At 38.2% G+C, this 18798-nt stretch overlaps 1 protein-coding gene across 1 annotated transcript in view; it reads right to left on the bottom strand.

Moving 5' to 3' along the window:
• SMU1 (SMU1 DNA replication regulator and spliceosomal factor) overlaps positions 1–18798 on the bottom strand; it is a 35699-nt gene that overhangs the window by 16118 nt on the left and 783 nt on the right. The window contains exons 2-6 of the mRNA XM_043977963.1: positions 17008–17218; positions 11205–11357; positions 6745–6855; positions 6029–6157; positions 4072–4191 (exon numbers count right to left, since the gene is read on the bottom strand). Coding sequence (XP_043833898.1) covers positions 4072–4191; positions 6029–6157; positions 6745–6855; positions 11205–11357; positions 17008–17218 — 724 coding nt within the window. The remainder of the gene's footprint in view (positions 1–4071; positions 4192–6028; positions 6158–6744; positions 6856–11204; positions 11358–17007; positions 17219–18798) is intronic.

Raw genomic sequence — 18798 nt, 5'->3', positions numbered from 1 at the left:
CTACTCAAAATAACAACTACTATAGTTCAGGCCCATATCACCTCTTACCTTGACCATTGCAACAAACCCCTAATTATTCTTGCCTCTTGTCTTCTACTTCTCCCATCCATCCTCCAAACAGTTGCCAAATTCATATTTCTAAATATTAGTCTAGCCACGTCACTACTCTGCCAAAAAGACTATAATGAACTCTATGAACAATTTGAGCCTCTAGGATAAACTAAAAGCTCCTCTGTTTGGCATTAAAAACACTTTACAATATGGCTATAGTCTACTTTTCGAGGCTTAAAGCAGATTATTCTCCTTCGCAGAGTTTTGTTCCAGCCAAAGCAGACTAGCTGCTATTCCTTGTACATGGTATTCTATCTCCTATTTTGCCATGTCAAGAATGAACTCCCTCCTGTCTATCTTCTAGACTCTTTAAGCTTCCTTCAAGGGTAAACTATTCCTACCTTTTAAAATTTGTTTGCAGTATTTCTGTTATAACACGTCAATTAAAAAAAAAGTTCTATGTATTCTAATATACATATTTTTAGTACTCTTATTTAGAAGAAGCTCTAATTTTTCCAGCAATTTGTTCAGTTCCATTTTGCTCATCTTTCTGTTAGATTTATCCCAAATTGTAGAGACATTGAAATCTCCAGCCACTATTTTGTTACTGTCTTCTTGTGGTTCAGTTAATTATTCCTTTACGAATTTAGATGTTAAGGCATTTGAACAAATGTTTTTGTATTGTTATTGGTTGTTGTTTATGGTTCCTTTTTTGTTGTTGCTGTTGAGGCAATTGGGGTTAAGTGACTTGCCCAGGGTCACACAGCTAGTAAGTGTCAAGTGTCTGAGGTCATATTTGAACTCAGGTCCTTCTGAATTCAGGGCTGGTGCTCTATCCACTGCGCCACCTAGCTGCCCCTATGGTTCCTTTTCATAAAACATTTCCTTGTTTATCTCTTTTTATGTTTTCAATGTTTGTTTTTTATTTGCTGACAGCGTGATTGCAATTCCTACTTTTTTGGATTCACTTAATGCATAGTAAATTTGTTTTCCTCCTACCCCTTGTGTAATTTAAGATTCTAAATGTGGATTCTAATCTGTTCCCCCAGTTTTGAGGAAAACTGACTAAAATCACTGATAAAACAAGTTTAGGTTTTTAAGGGTTTATTGGAAAATAGAAAGAAAAAGATTGAGAACAGAATTCCAACAGCCTGGCATTCCTATATTTCCTCAAATTTCCTGTGAAGTCCTCTGCCACCACCACCAGCATCAAGTCAGGAACCCAAAAAGCCAGAGCTCTCCATGCAGGCTCTTTCTTCTTTCCTCTCTCCTCCCAGAAAATAGGAGGCTCCTCAAGTTGATTGGCTGGTAGCCTTGATAGGCAGCACCCATGAGCAAATGTCATTTCCTGACGCCAAGGAAAAGCCACAATGCCTCTGAGGCATTTTCCTCATGGTGGAGCTTTCCCACAGCAAGTCTCCAGTAGGTGGCATCATTCCAATCATTACACCCTCATTTTAATTCTGTGTATGCCTTTATTTTTAAAATGTGTTTCTCTTAAGTAACATATTGTGAGATTTTGTTTTTATAAGCAGTCTATCACTTTTTTCATTTTACTGGATTGTTTAATCTATTCCCATTTAAAGTTATGAGTTGGGTTTTTATTTCCCTCCATTTGTTTAATTTTTCCCCCTCCAAATTTGGGATTCCCCCCACCCTCCTCTTCCTCTGTAAACACAGTACCATCTCAATTATTTCAGCTTAGTGTATTTTAAGACAGTCATTCCCACCAACTCTCTTCCTCTTGCTTGCAAGTCCCACCTCTTGTTTTTTTTATCCTTTTCTCTAGTGTTAAAAGTTCTGCTTATTAGTTCTTTTTTCTTTCTTGCTTTGATCTATTTTAAAAAATTCTTACTCTCTTCCCTGCCTCTAACCAATCAAGTAAAATCACCCATTCAACTTGTAAAATTCATTTTTTTGGCTTCTTTTTCTGCAAGAGATTTCTTTCCCTTTTCTTCATTATTCCTCTTCCCTGTCTATTCTAGCTTTTGATTTCTGGACCTTATGCTTATTTAGTCCTTCATTCTTTGTTTTCCTCATGGAATTAGAGCTTCTATGATACCTTTTTTGGGTTCTTTTTCTAAATAGTTTGTTATTGCTTCATAGATCTTCTCCCTCCCCACCCTGGTCCCCTTTTCTGCTGTGTCTCCCATTTAGAAATACTCATTCTTGCAGGTAAAAGAGAGGATTCTGCCTCATGGAAGAAATTTTCCTCTGTGCCTGGTTGTGTAGTTCATTTTTGACCTTTGCCTTTTCATGGTTACTTTTTCCCCCATTTGCCTTGAAATCTCCTCCTTAGGTGTATGTTCTCCTACTCTTCTGGGTGTTGCTATTCCCAGAAGCTCTGCCTCCCTTTCTCCTGATGCAGGATGACTGGTTCCTCTAATTACCAAATCCCTGCACATTCTATCCATTGTAAGCTCCTGTTCTCCCTTTAGAGGTTTCCTCTTCTCCCATGGAAGCATTCATCAGTGGTACCTTAGCCATCACTAAAACAAGATTTTCCTCTTTCTTCCCTGGCTCCCAAACCCACTCCTTTCCTTCCTTGCCCATTCTCTTATACACTCTCTTCTTCTTAAGAGACTAAAGAAATTATTTTTCCTTCATTGCTAGCTTTTGACTTAATTAGGGTACTTCATATATTCCCGTTTTCTTCCTTCCTTCAATACTCCTATGAACCCTCCTATTCTGTAACTTCAGTGAATCTGTAATGATTCACCTGTAGGTGTGTGAGGGGGTGTTTTGAGGTTTAGTTTGTGATGTTTCACGCCTTTCTCTCTACCCATACTTCTTTTTGACTTCTGTTTCCCCCCTAGCCTTCTTGTGTGCATTTAGATAGAACTCTCTTTTGTTGTTGCCCTTGTTTGATACTGTTTGTTCACCTTTCTTGTATATCTATTGTCTGAGGTATTTGAAAAGCAAATAATTTCTTCAGATGTGATTTTCTTGAGGAATGTTTCAAATGCTTGCTTCTTTTTTAGTGAGTGTCATTAATGGTAGGTAGAGTAGAATTGTACCTCGAGTTCCTTTGCTTTTTAGAACACATTCCATTTTCTCTTGTGACTTTGGGTATGTGCAAAAGAGTCTTCTGTTATTTTAATTTCTTTTGCATTTTGAGTTTTTCCTACTGGTCACTTGCACAATATGTTTTTAGTAGAATAGTGAAATTTAACAATTTTTTTTTTTTGGTGAGGCAATTGGGGTTAAGTGACTTGCCCAGGGTCACACAGCTAGTAAGTGTTAAGTGTCTGAGGCCGGATTGAACTCTGGTACTCCTGACTCCAAGGCCGGTGCTCTATCCACTGCGCCACCTAGCTGCCCCCTGGTTGAGCTCTTTTGCTACACTGCTGGCCCAGGGGGAGCAAGGCTCTGCCATTTGGATTTCCAAAGCACTGCAAGGGGAAAAGGTTAGAGCTGAATTTTGTTGTGTTGGCTTATTCAGCACTGCTACTGTAGTGGGGTGGGCAGTAGAGGACAGAGTATTGCACAAATTCATTAGGAGTTAAAGATTAACTGTCTCAGCAGTTAATTCCTTGAATACTTAATTTTGTTTAAGTTCTTGGTGCCTTAGACCAAGGAAAACAGCTGAAATCGCTTTATTTTTTGTGCATAACTCTTATTCTGGAGAGGTCTGGAAGGTCAGGAGGATTGGAGAAAAATTCCTGTTATGCTCGGTTGTTGGTCACATGATCCCCACACCTTCCAAGGCTCACTCAAGTGCAATCCTCCACATTGTTAGTTCCTGCCCGTCCCAAAATTACTTTCTATTTACTTTTTTGTGTACATGTTGTTTTCTCTCAAATGAATGTAACTTACTTGAAGGCAGGAACTATTTCAGTTTTACCTTTGTACTCCAAGAACCTAGCACAGTGCTCAGTACACAGTAGGAACTTACATTCATTCTAACTAGCAGTCTTCCATTTTCTTAACTCATTTCTCTATGACAGTTTCAGGCATATTCTTTTCTCTACCACATTTAAGATTTCAGATTTCATAGCTAAGCACTTTAAATTACATTACCTTTCTAATCTTTCCAGTTGTAAAGTTCCATACTTCAATGAATCCATCAACAGAGCCAGTGACCAGATACTGGCCATCTGGAGAAAATCGAGCACATTCCACATGTGATTTCTGGCCAAACTGGTTTAAACAAACAAACAAACAAACAAGACATATATTTTACTGAAGGCTTTTCTCTTCATCTAAACCCTAATCCTATGGCAATGTTGGACTATCTCATAGAATAAATTAAGAATTCTTTGGTTGATCTCACTGAAAGTTATAAGGGAAAAACAGAGAAAAGCAAATGTCTGTTTTCTGAGGGGTCTTTTCTTTGGAATTTCAGAGATATTTTTGGCAGAGAAGAAGAGTTGTTTTTTTAGACTAATTTTTGCCAAGGTCCTTCAGTTCAACATTTTACTACTTTATAACAGGACTAATAGCAAAAAGTGTCACTAGTTCTAAGAGACTATATCAGATTCTACCTAGTTTTCCCCTTAAGGATAGGTATTTATAGGAATCAATTTCACCTTTAGTTTAGAGTTACATCTGAAACCTTCTCAAATTTCTTTCTTCATATAGACATTTTCAATAATAATATATTTAGGTACTTTTCATTACTTAAATTAAGATAATGACACAATACATTTTAATAGAGACCACACAACTCATAAATCCTCACAAGTTCCTTATCTACTTTTTTCCTGGGGGTGGGGAAGAGGAAGCTATGGTTGAGATAGGTTAAGTGACTTGCCCAGGGTCATAAAGCTAGGTAAGTGTCTCTGGAAGGATTTGAATTTGGATCTTCCTGACTTCCGGGTCCAGGACTCTATCCACTTTACCACTTAGATGCTTGTTTATTGTTATATAGTGAACAGAGAACTAACTTTGTAGTCAGGAGGACTTAGGTTGAAGGCCTGGCTTGTCACATGCAACCTATGTGACCAGAGGCAAGTCACATAACCCCTAAGGGGGTCTTGATTTTATCAATACAAGGAAATCCCTCTACTGATATAGAAGGGCAACTCATCTCTCACTTAGAATCTTCAGGTTGGCTATAGCACTGAGGAGTTATGTGACCTGCCCATGGTCATATAGGTAGTATCTCACAGAGGCAGGGTAGTTCTGTATCCACTATGTTATAAAGCCTCTCTTTAGCTACTTCACCCTTATAAAAATGCTTAAGTACTTAGTAGACACTTAATAGTCTCTAAAAATAATCTTAATGTGAAAGTTGAAATGTAATACAAAAGACCAATTCAATACACTATCATTGTTAAAGATTCAATGGATTAAAAAATGCCTTGCAATATCTGTATTAAGTTTAACTTGAAAACCCACATAGGGATTACAAAATAAAGCGCTGAGGCTGCAACATAATGCAAATGGCAACATCACTGAGTAAAACCCTTCTTAAATAATTTGGATATTAAGAAGCAGAAAAAAACCCAGCTGATAATCAGTAGTATAGAAGAGAAAAAAGTAGGGGTCTACAAACTGCTGAACAAATAAACCCCTAGGAATTAGGCTAAATTCACATTTCTAATTTTCATTAATCTACATGTTAAAGAATGAACAACAAAATTAAATAAATTACTCATGTTTTTTATAATAATTGTCTGGACTTGGAAATAAGGAAATCAGGGTTCAAATTCTAGGTCTGACAGTAAACTGTTCTGGGTCTGTGAGCAAGTCACTGAAACTTCTCTGAGCCTCCAGTTTCCTCATTGAATTCAATAAATATTTATTTTAATCAGTAGAATGGGGGGTAATAGTACTTGAGCTACCTTAAATCGCTGTTGTGAGGAAAGTACTTTTCAAACCATAAAACACTATATGCATCTGAGTTATGCCTGGGATTAGAATGTAACATTCCTAATAGCAGAGAGGAGCACGTCAGAAACTAGACACAATACTGAAGATATGTTAAAAAATGATAATTAATTTGCCAAGCGAAATAAAATGTTGAGTACTCTACCTTAATGTGTCTGCTTAACTGTGTAGGAAACTTTTCTTCTTCCACATCTTTTACAGCTGCTTTGCCTCTGAACAAATCAATAGTCATACCAGGAGGAAGCAAACCTTGGTGCTGTTGCCACTTCAGAGCCTAAAAGGATATTGAAAGAAATCCAGTTTGAAACATCTATGAAAACCAATTGTCTGTTCTACAGCTTAACCCTAACATAGTGGAGTTTAAAAATAAATTCTCAGAACACAGACTGGCAAATAGTTCAAGTGTACTCATAAGGCTGTAGACAGTAAAGAAGGAAAGTCAGCAAAAGGAAAAAGAAGATGAAATTTAATGTTATGTAATTATAATGACCAAGCTTGACCCCGAAGAATAAAGAAACTGCATCTGCCTCCATTGTGCAGAATTGGGAAGGAACACGGCATAATGTACTGTTAGATTCAGTTAATGTGTTGATTAGTTTAGGTGAAATGTCTTTTATCTCTCTTTCAATTTTTTGTTAAAAGGGGTGGATCTCTGGGGAAAGGATATATTTGGAAATGGAAATGATATAAAAACAAAAGGTATCAGTAAAAAAGGAAGGGTTAGATTTATTAAGTTTTCTGTGTACCTTCCTTGGTAGCCTTGAGGGATCAGCTGTTGACACATAAGCAGACCCTAGTTTGGGAGAAGACCTTTTTAAATTTGTAAAGCCTATTTGTACACAATAATGCATAGTCCTTTACCTGTCCCAACAGTGCCATAAGACGTGATGGGGGTACAACACTGACTTCTCCAGCTAAAGCCTGTGCAATGGCTGCTCTTCTTTTTTCTTTGCTGCTTCCATCCGGATAAGCCTGGTAAAGGGCCAGAGGTGGTAATCACTCCAAGAAGAATGGTTATAAGGCATTGATAAAGTCACTTTGAAAAATTCCATTACCATTCTAAAATAACTATCACTATGGAAAACTAGCTGAACTGTGGATTATAGGCTTATTTTTTTAAAAGGCCCCAAATTTGCACACCCAATTTTTGGAGAATAATGAGAGGAATGGCAACATAAAGTCACCTTGTACATCCCATTATGTTTAAAACAGTTTAAATAATTGCTGATCATTGTTTACACTGTTTTAAAAAACTTTTCAAAAAAGACTCAACTTATCACATAGCAAGATAAGACTTTTTCCTCCTATTTTCTTCCCTGTTTTCTAATTCACTCTCCAGAAGTTGTTCTAAACCTTCCCCTTTCTTGTCAAGCCTAGCACACCATTGCCTCTCCTCCCCATTGCATCCTTTTCAGCTGAGGACCTACCATGCTTTACTAAGAAGAGAGCCTCTTCTTTACATCTCAGAACCCCTTAACATCATCATACCCACTCCCTCCTCATTTACTCTAGTTTCTGATGAAGAGGTGATCCTTTTTTTCATCTTTGATTTCATTCCCTTCCATCTTTTCCCATCATTCCCACCTCTCTTTCTTAGCTTTAATTATCTGTTTACTGACACCTGCACTGATTCTTACAAACACATCCAAGTCTTGTCCATTCCTGAAAAAAACCCTCATTGGTCTCTACCATCTCCTCCAGTGATCATTGTGCATCTCTCCCTACTAGGACACCAAAATTCCCAGAAAAAGCTGTCTATATGTTATCTCTACCTCCTCTCTTCTCACTTATTTACTTCTTCTTCTTTTTTTTTGGTGAGGCAATTGGGGTTAAGTGACTTGCCCAGGGTCACACAGCTAGTACGTGTCAAGGATCTAAGGCCAGATTTGAACTCAGGTCCTCCTGAATCCAGGGCCAGTGCTCTATCCACTGCACCACCTAGCTGTCCCACTTATTCATCTGGCTTTCAGAGTCTCATCATTTAACTGAAATTTTTCCCTCCAAAGTGTTCTATAATCTCTTAAAAAATTTTTTTTTTATGGGGGAAAATTACTAACTTCTGTAAGTAGTTTAGACAGTGCTTTGCAAACATTCAAGTGGTGGCCATTACTATTGTTATTATTATTTTTTAAATTTGCTGGGCAATGAGGGTTTTTTTTTTTGTTGTTGTTTTTTATTTTTTTAGTGAGCCAATTTGGGTTAAGTGACTTGCCCAGGGTCACACAGCTGTTAAGTGTCATGTGTCTGAGGCCGGATTTGAACACAGGTACTCCTGACTCCAGGGCCGGTGTTCTATCTACTGCGCCATCTAGCTGCCCTTTCTATAATCTCTTAACTGCTAAATTAATCAACAAGCACTTGTTAAGTGACTTATAGGTGTCAGTATTATGTTGAGCTTGGGGATACAACAGATAAGACAAGTGTTGAAGAAGCCTATATCCTATTGGGGAAGACAACATATACATAAGGAATAAATACAAAATAAATGCAAGGAAGTTAGGGAGGGAGGGTGAGCACAATCAGTTGGGATCATTGAGTGGTATTGAAGAAGCAAGGAATTCTGTGAGGAAGTGGTGAAGAGAGAGTCTATTCCATGCATGGCGGACAGGCAGCAAAAATGCACAAGACAGGAGGAGGAATGCTGCCCATGAATGAGAGGCCAGTTTGGCTGGCCTAGAGTGTAAAGGAAGGAGAGTGAGGTATAAAGATGTGGAAAATATAGCTTGGGGTTAGCTTGTGAAAGGCTTTAAAACTCATTCTTCTTGACTTCTATGTGAGATCTGACACTTTGACAACCATTTCCTCCTAGCCTGGCACTTAAGTCTCTCTGGGTTTTTGTGACACTATTCTCTCTTGGTTCTCTTCTTTCCCATCTCATCTATATCATGTCTCCTAACTGTGGGTCCAAAAGGAAGTTCTGAGCCCACTTCTAATATTTCTCACTCATTTAGTGAACTCATTAGTTCCCATTGGTTTGGTTCCCATCTCTATGCAGATAGTTCTCAGATTTATTTAGACACCTCTTTTCTCCCTTCAGCTTTAGCTAAGGATCTCCAATTGTTAATTGAATATTTTAAACTCGGCAAATCCAAAATTGAACTTGTCTTTCTGGACAAAGCATATCTTTTCTGCATTTCCCTATTTCTGCTGAGGGTGCCACTATCCTTCCAGGCTTGCAAATTTCCAACCTCAGAGTTATATCTCTGACTGCAGGCTCCTTCACCCTACATATTCACTTAGTTACCAAAACTTATCATTTCTACCTCTACAATGCAACCCTAGTTCAGGCCCTCATTGTCTCTCACTTGCAGTTCAGATGAGGTTAATGTAATGGCTTCCAAAGGCCTCCGTAAGTGGTCTCTCCTTCTTTACCCTATCCTTCACCCTTCTGCTAAAGTGATTTTTCTCAAGCACAGGTCCTACCATGCAGTTCCCTACTCAGTAAACTCTAGTTAACTTGGGGTCTGTGAACTTACATTTAAAAAAAAAACACAATTTCAATATAATTTTCTAATATAATCGTTTGTAATCCTATATATTTTATGCTGTGAAAACATTACCTGAGAGGGGGTTCACAGACTTCATCAGACTGACCAGGGGTCTATGACACACAAAAAGGTTAAGAAACCCATATCTATTGCTTCTGAGATAAAATATGAACTACCCTGCTTGACATTTAAAGCTTTTCATAATCTGCCCCCAACCTATCTTTTCAGCCTTATTAAACATTAGTTGCCTTCTTTATTGCTCACACACGACAAAACTTTCCATTTCCCAACTCCATATTCTTTTACTATGTCCCAAATGCCAATTATGTCCAATATGTCTTCTCACTTCCACCTCTAAGGTTCTTTTGTTTCTTTCAAAATTTTGCCCAAGTGCTACCTTCTATATAAAACCGTTCTTGATCCCCACCCATGGCTGGTGCCTTATTCCCACACCAAATTTACTTTGTAGTTATTATGTATATATTTTTATTCATGAACATCATTATATCTTCCCTGATAAAATGTAACCTCCTTGAGAGAAAGAAGTGTTTCATTTTTGTCTATTCATCCCCAGGGTCTGGAACACAGTACACATTAATAAATGTTTGATGATGTATTCCCCTAACTTTTCATGCTAACAACTCATAGTCAACAAATTGTTCTGTTTCATTCATTCATTCATTTTAAACACTCAATTTAACTCGGAAATTTAAGTACATTACTTTTATTCTCCTATTTTCTATGCAATTGCTTTCTTCATCATTTTAATAATATTACATTCTTATTCCTTGCCATCCCATTAAGGAGAGCTAAACATTTTGCTAAGGAGGAAGACCAAACTACCGAGAGGCAGGAAAGCACACTGGTATTTGGAGATAGTGATTAAAGTCCTACCTCTACCACTTAGAAGTCATGTGAATCATGGGCCCCCTCACCTCAGAACCTTCACCTCACTATGTCAAATATATTTGTATTGCCTACAACAGAGTTGTGAGCACAGAATTTTTAAAGGACTATGTAAATGTGATGCACTATTACTAAAATTAGGCTTTTAGATTAGCTAGATTTCAGCTATCATGTTCATGTTAACTAAAGATAGGAGCATGCTTGAGACACAATGGAGAACTCTAAGGCTGGTGGCTTGGTCAAGTGTGTACACATCAGTATCTACGTTCTTATACACTGAGATACATACCCAAAAGGTTCCTGGCAGACACCTGTGTCCAAAAAATGGTTATGCTAAAGTGGAAAGTCCATTAGAATTAAACATTCTGAACAATTTTACTTTAGCCAACATACAACTATCTGATGTGAAAAAGGAAGCATTTAGAAAATAGATAAACAAGGGATCTAATTGATGCAAATTTCTAATGGTGTCATGGAAAGAGCACTGAATTTGGATTCAAAGGCCCTGGGTTTTTGTCATAGTTTTTGCCTCTTTATGTTGGTGTGACCTTAGATAATCTCTAGAGGTCTCACTTTTTCTTGTCAGTTAAATTAAGGTTTAGATCAGTAGATTTTAATCTTTTTTTCTATCATCCCCCCCCCCCAGTTTAGTGAAGCCAAAGGGCCCCTTTTGAGAATATTTTTAAATGAATAAAATAAAATATATAATGTCATAAAGGAAACAAATGCTACTGAAATACAGTTATGAAAATATATTTTTAAAAAGTTCATGGACACTATGTTAAGAACCGCTAGAAACTTTAGATGATTGATAAGGTCCCTTGCAATCTAATAATACAGGTATTTTAAAAATTCAAATTAATGAGGAAAAACAATCCCAGAAACATAGTAAGAGATCTGCTAATATTTTCAATATTACAAGCATACCTCACGAGGATCAAAATAGGACCTGGCCAAAAGGTTCTCGAGATGAATGTATCTCTCTGGCTGAGTTTGTTTTAACATGATCATAGGGTCAGTCTGTCTCAGAAGAGATCTGGCAGCACCCAATTCACGAAGTTCTATCAATTCCAGAACAACCTAGACAATTATGAGAAAAAAAGAATGAGCATTTTCAAGGTCTTCTTTTAGTTAAAAACTTCAGTTAAATTTTTAAGCTAAAAATATTGCTAAGATATCATCAGTTATTAGGAAATTAAAAGTTTTATTTGACCTGATTGGCCTACAAAAGTGACTATAACAGCTTAAATTCTGCAATCTCCAGCCATCATTTTTTAATCTATTGTTTTTCTTTCCTCTCAGCATATAGATACAGGCATACATAATTTATTATGTTTTGCTTTATTGCACTTTGCAGATATTGCAGGTTTAAAAAAAAAACCAACAAATCGAAGGTTGTAGCAGTCCTGCATCAAGCAACTCTATTGGTGCATTTTTTCCAACAGCATGTGCTCACATTGTGTCTGTGTCATGTTTTGGTAATTCTCACAATATTTTAAGCTTTTTCAATATTATTATGTCTGTTATTGTGACATGTGATTAGTGATCTTTTTGTGCTACTATTGTAATTGTTTTGGGGCACCACAAACTGTGCCCATATAAGATGGTGAATTCAAATGATAAATATGTGTTCTGACTGCTCCAGTAACTGATTATTTCCATCTCTTCAAGTTTCCCTATTCCCTGAGATACAATAATATTGAAATTAGGCCTCTAAGTGTTCAAGTAAAAGGAAAAGTCAATCCATGTGGCAAACTTCATTGTTGTCTTATTTTAGGAAATTGCCACAGACCCTCCAACCTTCAGCAACCATCACCCTGATCAGTCAGCAGCTGTCAACATCAAGGATTTCCTTTTGATAATGACTGGACTCATAACAGTAAAAGAGATATGAAGCAATTTCCCTATTTTTACTTTAAGCAATTCAATCAACAAAAATTTATTAAGCCTAACACAAAAACAGATGTGAAAGAGGTCCTGACCTTAAGGAGCTTAGTAAGTGCTTATATATACAAGACTATCCTAGATGGGGAAACAAAGATAAAAACAAACCAGCCCCTACTCTCAAAGATGATATATTCTCTTGTGCTATGAAGTGTAGTGGTAGGGTTGGTGGGTTATAACAGGTAAACAAAGTACAAAGTAGGGTGTGATGGGGGCAAAAGAGAGAACCAAAGTGCTTTCACAATATATGAGAAGGGAGAGAACGCTGTGTTGGGAGATGAGGTAAATAACGTGGGTTTAACCTTACGGTAAGAAGTTTTTGAAATATAGGGATGAAGAAGAACATGATGAATAAATGACCTGTTTCAAAGCATGGAGGTGGGAGACAACATGTTGAATTTGGAGTGCCTACCATGTGACAGACACTGTGCTGGATTGAAAGGTATAGTACCTAAGGGAAGTAATGTGAAAAATGGCTAATAAGGAAAGCAACAGGCCTAATGTGGAAGGCCTTAAATGCCAAGCTAAGGCATGTGTAGTTTATCCTAGGGGACTTCTGAGCAGGGGAGTGATGTTTGGAATGGAGCATCAGGAAGGCTACTTTGGCAGTTATGGGAAGGATAGTTAGAAGATAGGCGAAGGGGCAACTAGGTGGCACAGTGGATAGAGCACCGGCCCTGGAATCAGGAGGACCTGAGTTCAAATCCGGCCTCAGACACTTAACACTTACTAGCTGTGTGACCCTGGGCAAATCACTTAACCCTCATTGCTCCCCCACCCTCTCCCGGTCCCAAGATAGGTGAAAGAATAGAAGCAAGATCAGTGGAAAGACCATTACAGCAGTAAAGGCTAGAAGTGATGAGGGTCTGAACTAGGGTATTGGTGGTGAGAATGGGGAAAAAAGGATGAATATGAGAGATGCTTGGGAAGCAGACATAACAGGACTTGACAAATGACTGGATGGGGGAAGAAGAAATAGTCAAAGATGTCTAGGAGATTTTCAGTTTAGGTGATTGGGAAGATAATGATGTCATCAACAGAAATAAGGTGGATTTGGTAATGGGGGGAGGATGTTTAGTTCAGTTTTGGACAAGCTGAGATTGAGGTGGGACATCCAAATGAAGATGTCCATCAGGCAACTGGATATGGAGGACTCAAGGAAGACATTAGGGTTACATAGATTTGGCAGTAACTGCATAGTGTGGGGACCAATTTTTAACTGGGGAGTGCTAGCTAAGCGGCTCTCTGCAATATTGGGGCAAGGAAGGAGACTGGCAGCCTCCCTCAAAACAGAACAAGATTTATTTTAACAAGAACAAACTTAAAAAACCCCCCCACAAACAGGATCAGTAGGATCAAGGGAAAGGAAATAAAATGGGGAAAGGGAAATTATAATACCTGAAAAAAATACCACCGCCCAGGAATCAGCTGAAAATACGCAGCAGAACGCTTGTTGCTTTCCAGCTTCCACCTAGAATGCCCAATTCTCCTCCCCCAAACCTAGAAACACTCCACACAGTCCCAGCCAATGGGATGGCCGCTCTGACAGTCACATGACTGCCCTCACTAGGCTTCCAATCATTACAATTTTGCCAGGCCCATGTAGTTGTCGAGTGGTGATGATGTGAGGTGCCAGAGCCCCAGCAATGGCTACAACCAGTGGGTGGAGCACCGTGTGGTTTGCAAGCCCCAGGCCAGCGAGCGCCAAGGCATAAAAACCTCAAGTAACAATACAATAGATCTGGTAAATGAACCCATGGAAGTAGATGAGATCACTAAGGCAAAGTGTGTAGAATAGAAAGAAAAAAAAGGTTAGGACAAAAGTATTGAGGGAATATTTAGAAGCTAGGAGGAGGAAGATAAACCAGAAAAAGATTGAGAAGGGACGACCCACTAAGAATGGGTCTTTCCTTCTTTTGGTGCCCTGTTGTTATGAGGATTATTACTCTTCTCCCTAAGTCTCTAACAATAACTTTTACAAGAGGAGAGACCTTAAGGCTGCACTGAGGCACAGCACTGAGAAAATAGTCTTACTGGATTCTGCCATGGTCAGATCACATTTGGAGTATTGTGTTCAGTTTTGAGTGCGACATTCTGGGAAGGACATTTAAGCTGGAGAGCATTCAGGAGCACAAGGGGGGGGAGAGGCCTCTAGACCATGTCCTACAAAGATCGAGGGCTGTGTAGCACAGAGAAGAGCAAAGTGAGGAGAGTCATAACAGCTCTCTTCAGTTATGTGAAAGGTTTGCATGTGGGAAGAGAGATTTGTTTTGCTTGGTCTCAGAGGATACATTAGTAGCAAGAGGTGGAAGGTACAGAGTAGCAACTTATGGCTTGATACAAGGAAAACTTTCCTAAGTTAGTACTGTTGGAAAATGGAAGAGAATCCTCAGGAGGTTAAGAGATTCTTGCTTCCTGGAGGTCTTTAAGTGGAAACTGGATGATCACCTCTTGGGGATGCTGCAGAGGGAATCCCTATTCAGATACAAGTTGAATTAGCTAGATAGACTGTCTTTTCATTCGAAAAAGTTTTTTTAAAATTCAATTTTATATTCAGTTCCAAATGTTATCTTTCCTCCTATCCCCTCCCCCATCCACTGAGAAGGCAAGAAAAACAAAACCCATAACAAGAACAAAGACATGCAAAACAAATGTCCACATGAGCCTTGTTCCAAGAAAAAGAAATGAAGAAAAAGAAAGTTTTTTAAAAATGGAAATTTCTTATTCTTTTACTGCTGGACTTTGTTGGCAATATGGAGAAATACTGATGATTAGTGTGGGTTTGTTTTAAATCCTGCAATGTTGCACAAGGGTGGTTTCCTCATTGCCTGTGTAGATTCCTTTAACATCTTTTTCTTGTCTTATTGTTATATATAGCTAGCATTTCTAGAACAATACTGAATAGTAATGGTGATAACGGACACCCTGACTTCACTCCTGATCTTACTGAAAAGGCTTCTAGTTTATCCCTATTACAGAGAATGCTTGATCTTGATTTTAAATAGCTACTATTTATCATTTTAAGGAAAGCTCCATTTATTCTCATGCTTTTTTTTTGTCTTTTTGCAGGGCAATGGGGGTTAAGTGACTTGCCCAGGGTCACACAGCTAGTAAGTGTCAAGTGTCTGAGGCCGGATTTGAACTCAGGTACTCCTGAATCCAGGGCCGGTGCTTTATCCATTGTGCCACCTAACCGCCCCATATTCTCATGCTTTTAAACAGGAATTGATGTTGTATTTTGTCAAAAGCTTTCTCTGTCACTGAATAAATGAACTGTTTTTTGTTGTTAATATGATCAATTATAGTTTTCCTAATATTGAACCAGCCTTACATTCCTGGTCTGGACTCTGAAGTTCCTTCCAACTCCATGATTGTGGTTTTTCTGGTCTGAAAGGGAGGAGGAAATCTTGAGAGAGTAGAAGCCAAGGGAAGCATGTGAATTTAGGACAAACCATGAGAGGAGAGAGTATAGTGGTCAAGGATGAGTACTGACAAAAGGTCACTGGATTTTATTTATTCATTTATTTATTTATTTATTTATTCATTCATTCATTTATTTTGCAGGGCAATGAGGGTTAAGTGACTTGCTCAGGGTCACATAGCTAGTGTCAAGTGTCTGAGCCTGGATTTGAACTCAGGTCCTCCTGAATCCAGGGCCAGTGCTCTATCCACTGTGCCACCTAGCTGCCCTGGTCACTGGATTTAGCAATGGTCATTAGTGAGAAAGAGAGAGAGAGTCTGAACAGTGATTTTTACAGACAGAACAGTGAAACTTGAAAGCCAGACTATAAGGGGTTGAGGAGAAAATGGGTAGGAAGTGGTTGAAGCAAATGTAGCCTTTCTTTCAGCACTTTTAGAACTGAAAGGGAAAGATTTGGATGTTTGGAGCTTATCTGTAGGTGACAAGGAAAAAGCTGGGCATTAGGGAGAAACTGAAGATGTGAGACACAGTAATTGTTGGTATAAGCTGAAGGAAAGGGATCAAAGATACAAATTTGAATAGTTAACCTTTACAAAGAGAAAGATCACTTCATTCTCTTGAGACCTGAAAAAAGGAGGCAAGGATGAGTGAAGACATAAATGCTTTGAGGTATGGAGGAAATATGAGGGTGCTCATTCAGATGGTCTCATTCTTCTTAGTAAAGGAGAAGGTGAGGCTATCTGTTGAGAAGTATTAGGGAAGAAGCTTGAAGCTTGGGAAAGTTTGCAACAGCTACTGATAGAAAAGGATTGCTGTGTAGTGTTTGAAGGCACAGGTGCAGTAAAATAATATGGATCATTGGTAGATTCCGTCTATACAGTTTCACTATTTCCTGTAGCAGCATTCATTAGCTCTAATAGGTGAAGAGTAAATTTATGATGGGAGTGAACAGGGTTGAGGTGAGAACAATGGGCTTAAGAAGGGATTCAAAGGTGGAGATCAGTGAACTGGTTTACTATGGGGCTAAAACTGTGAGGGAAGAGAAATGAAGTCTCAATAAATAAGAGTGATAACTAGGAGAAGTGGGAGGGCCTGAAGGACCAGAGGTCACAGTGACCATGAAGAACAAGTTTAGGAGGAGTGAGATAGTGGTAGAGGCAGAAGTACAGTATGCTGACCAGAGAAGGGAGATAAATTCTGATCAGTTAAACATCTTGAACACAGACAATTTCATTATTGAATTAAGAACAATTCTTCATTGGCTCTTATGCTACTAGAGAAATAAAAATTGAATGGCATTCATACTTGAACATATTATTTTGAAGGGCATGAATCATGCTAAAAGGACACAAACATAAATTTTACCTGTTCATAGAGGTCAATCAGTGTTTTGTCTGGCAATTTCAGGGACTGTATAGCTTGCAAAACAGTATCCCAATGTCCACTGTTAATATCTGCTACAAAACTCTCTATGCTGTCCACAGTATTCAGTGACACAGTTGTCTCCTCCTGCAAAGTGGCTAAGGCTCGATGTAAACTATTTTCTTTCAAGTACTGCATGATGAGACGTATAACACTAAAAAAGAAGAAATATGCCATAAATTTAACTGTAGTATTACAGATTTAGTGCTGTAAAGCAGGGCTTTTAAAACTGTTTTCGAACCTTGCGACCCCTTTTTGCTTGAGAAATTTTTAAGTGACCCCAGGTATATAAAATAGGGATACGTAACCTTTTACTTTCACCACATTTTTCACAACCTCCACATTCAGTTACATTAGCCACCCACAGTTTAAGAAGCTTTGCCAGGTGGTGCAGTGGATAAAGCACCGGCCCTGGATTCAGGAGTACCTGAGTTCAAATCCGGCCTCAGACACTTGACACTTACTAGCTGTGTGACCCTGGGCAAGTCACTTAACCCCCATTGCCCCACAAAAAAAAAGAAGCTTTGCTGTAAAGGACCATGGAGATGACTAAGTCCAACCCCTTAATTTTACAGATAATAAAAACTGAAGTTCAGAGAGGTTAAACGACTTGCTCAGGGTAAACTAAGGTCTTCCAGATTCCAAGTCCAGTACACTCTCCTCTATATCATGTTTCCTCTCATAAAAAGCAGAATGAGCACATAACCCTGAGGTTAATAGACTCATGCTCAAGGGAATTTGCTAGCCAGGCAAGGGTTTTGTCCAGAAATTTAAACTTATTCTTGTTAAGAACCACAAATAAATAAATCAATAAAGCTATTTCTATTCTTCTACTGTGGTATTTTTCACTACTCACTTTTAAATTCTTTATCATTAAGTACAAGTTTAGACTTACTCCCTCACCTTAATATATAAAAATGTATGAGTAAGTACCACCTCTGACATAAACTAGCTCTGTTACACTGGGCAAGTCACTTAACCTCTTAGTGGTCTAATGATGGGAATTCTCCCCTCAACCCCCTTCCCTATTTCAATGAAATCAGAAGTCTGGTCCCCTAATTACTTATGTAAAGGTCACATCTCTCTACTAGACTCTAAGTTCCATAAGGTCAAGAATTAAATAAGTATTTATTAAGCACCACTATGTATCAGGCACTATACTACATGTTTGAAATACAAAAGCAAAAAAACTCTCTTCCTTCATACTTGTACTTAGCAAATAGTAAGGCCATGGTAAATGTTTATCAAATTGGATACAACGCATTGACCATGCAAATATCTACACCAGTTTTCTCATTTCTATTTCTCAATATAGGTAAGAGCTAATAATAAAAATATATTGTATTAGTAAAGCATTTTATATATTAAGTCCTCTTTCCACAACAACCTATTAATTATTTTTAAAAAATTTCTATTTTGAATTTAAGATACCAAAATGGGGAGGGGAGGAGAGTTTTAAAAAGTAAAGTCCCACGTTTAATGTCAACTTGGAAGCTAAGGTTCTTTGAGAGCTGGGATCACCTTACACGCACACAATGCCAGGCAGCAGGAACTATAAAGCACACCAGACACAATCGGCATTTAATGTTTGTTTAATGAGAGGATGAACATAATTTCTTGTTCTTGGGTGGCCTCCTCCATCAAGAACAATTCCGTCAAATGTCTGAGATTCTGGACTTCAATTTTATGGAGCGCCATATTCCTGATGATATAATAGATATATCCTTAGTTTAT

This window comes from Dromiciops gliroides, chromosome 1, assembly GCF_019393635.1.
Source record: "Dromiciops gliroides isolate mDroGli1 chromosome 1, mDroGli1.pri, whole genome shotgun sequence".
Classification (NCBI taxonomy): Eukaryota; Metazoa; Chordata; class Mammalia; order Microbiotheria; family Microbiotheriidae; genus Dromiciops; species Dromiciops gliroides.
Note: the sequence above shows the minus strand (reverse complement) of the source record. Positions and strands in the feature narration are given on the sequence as shown.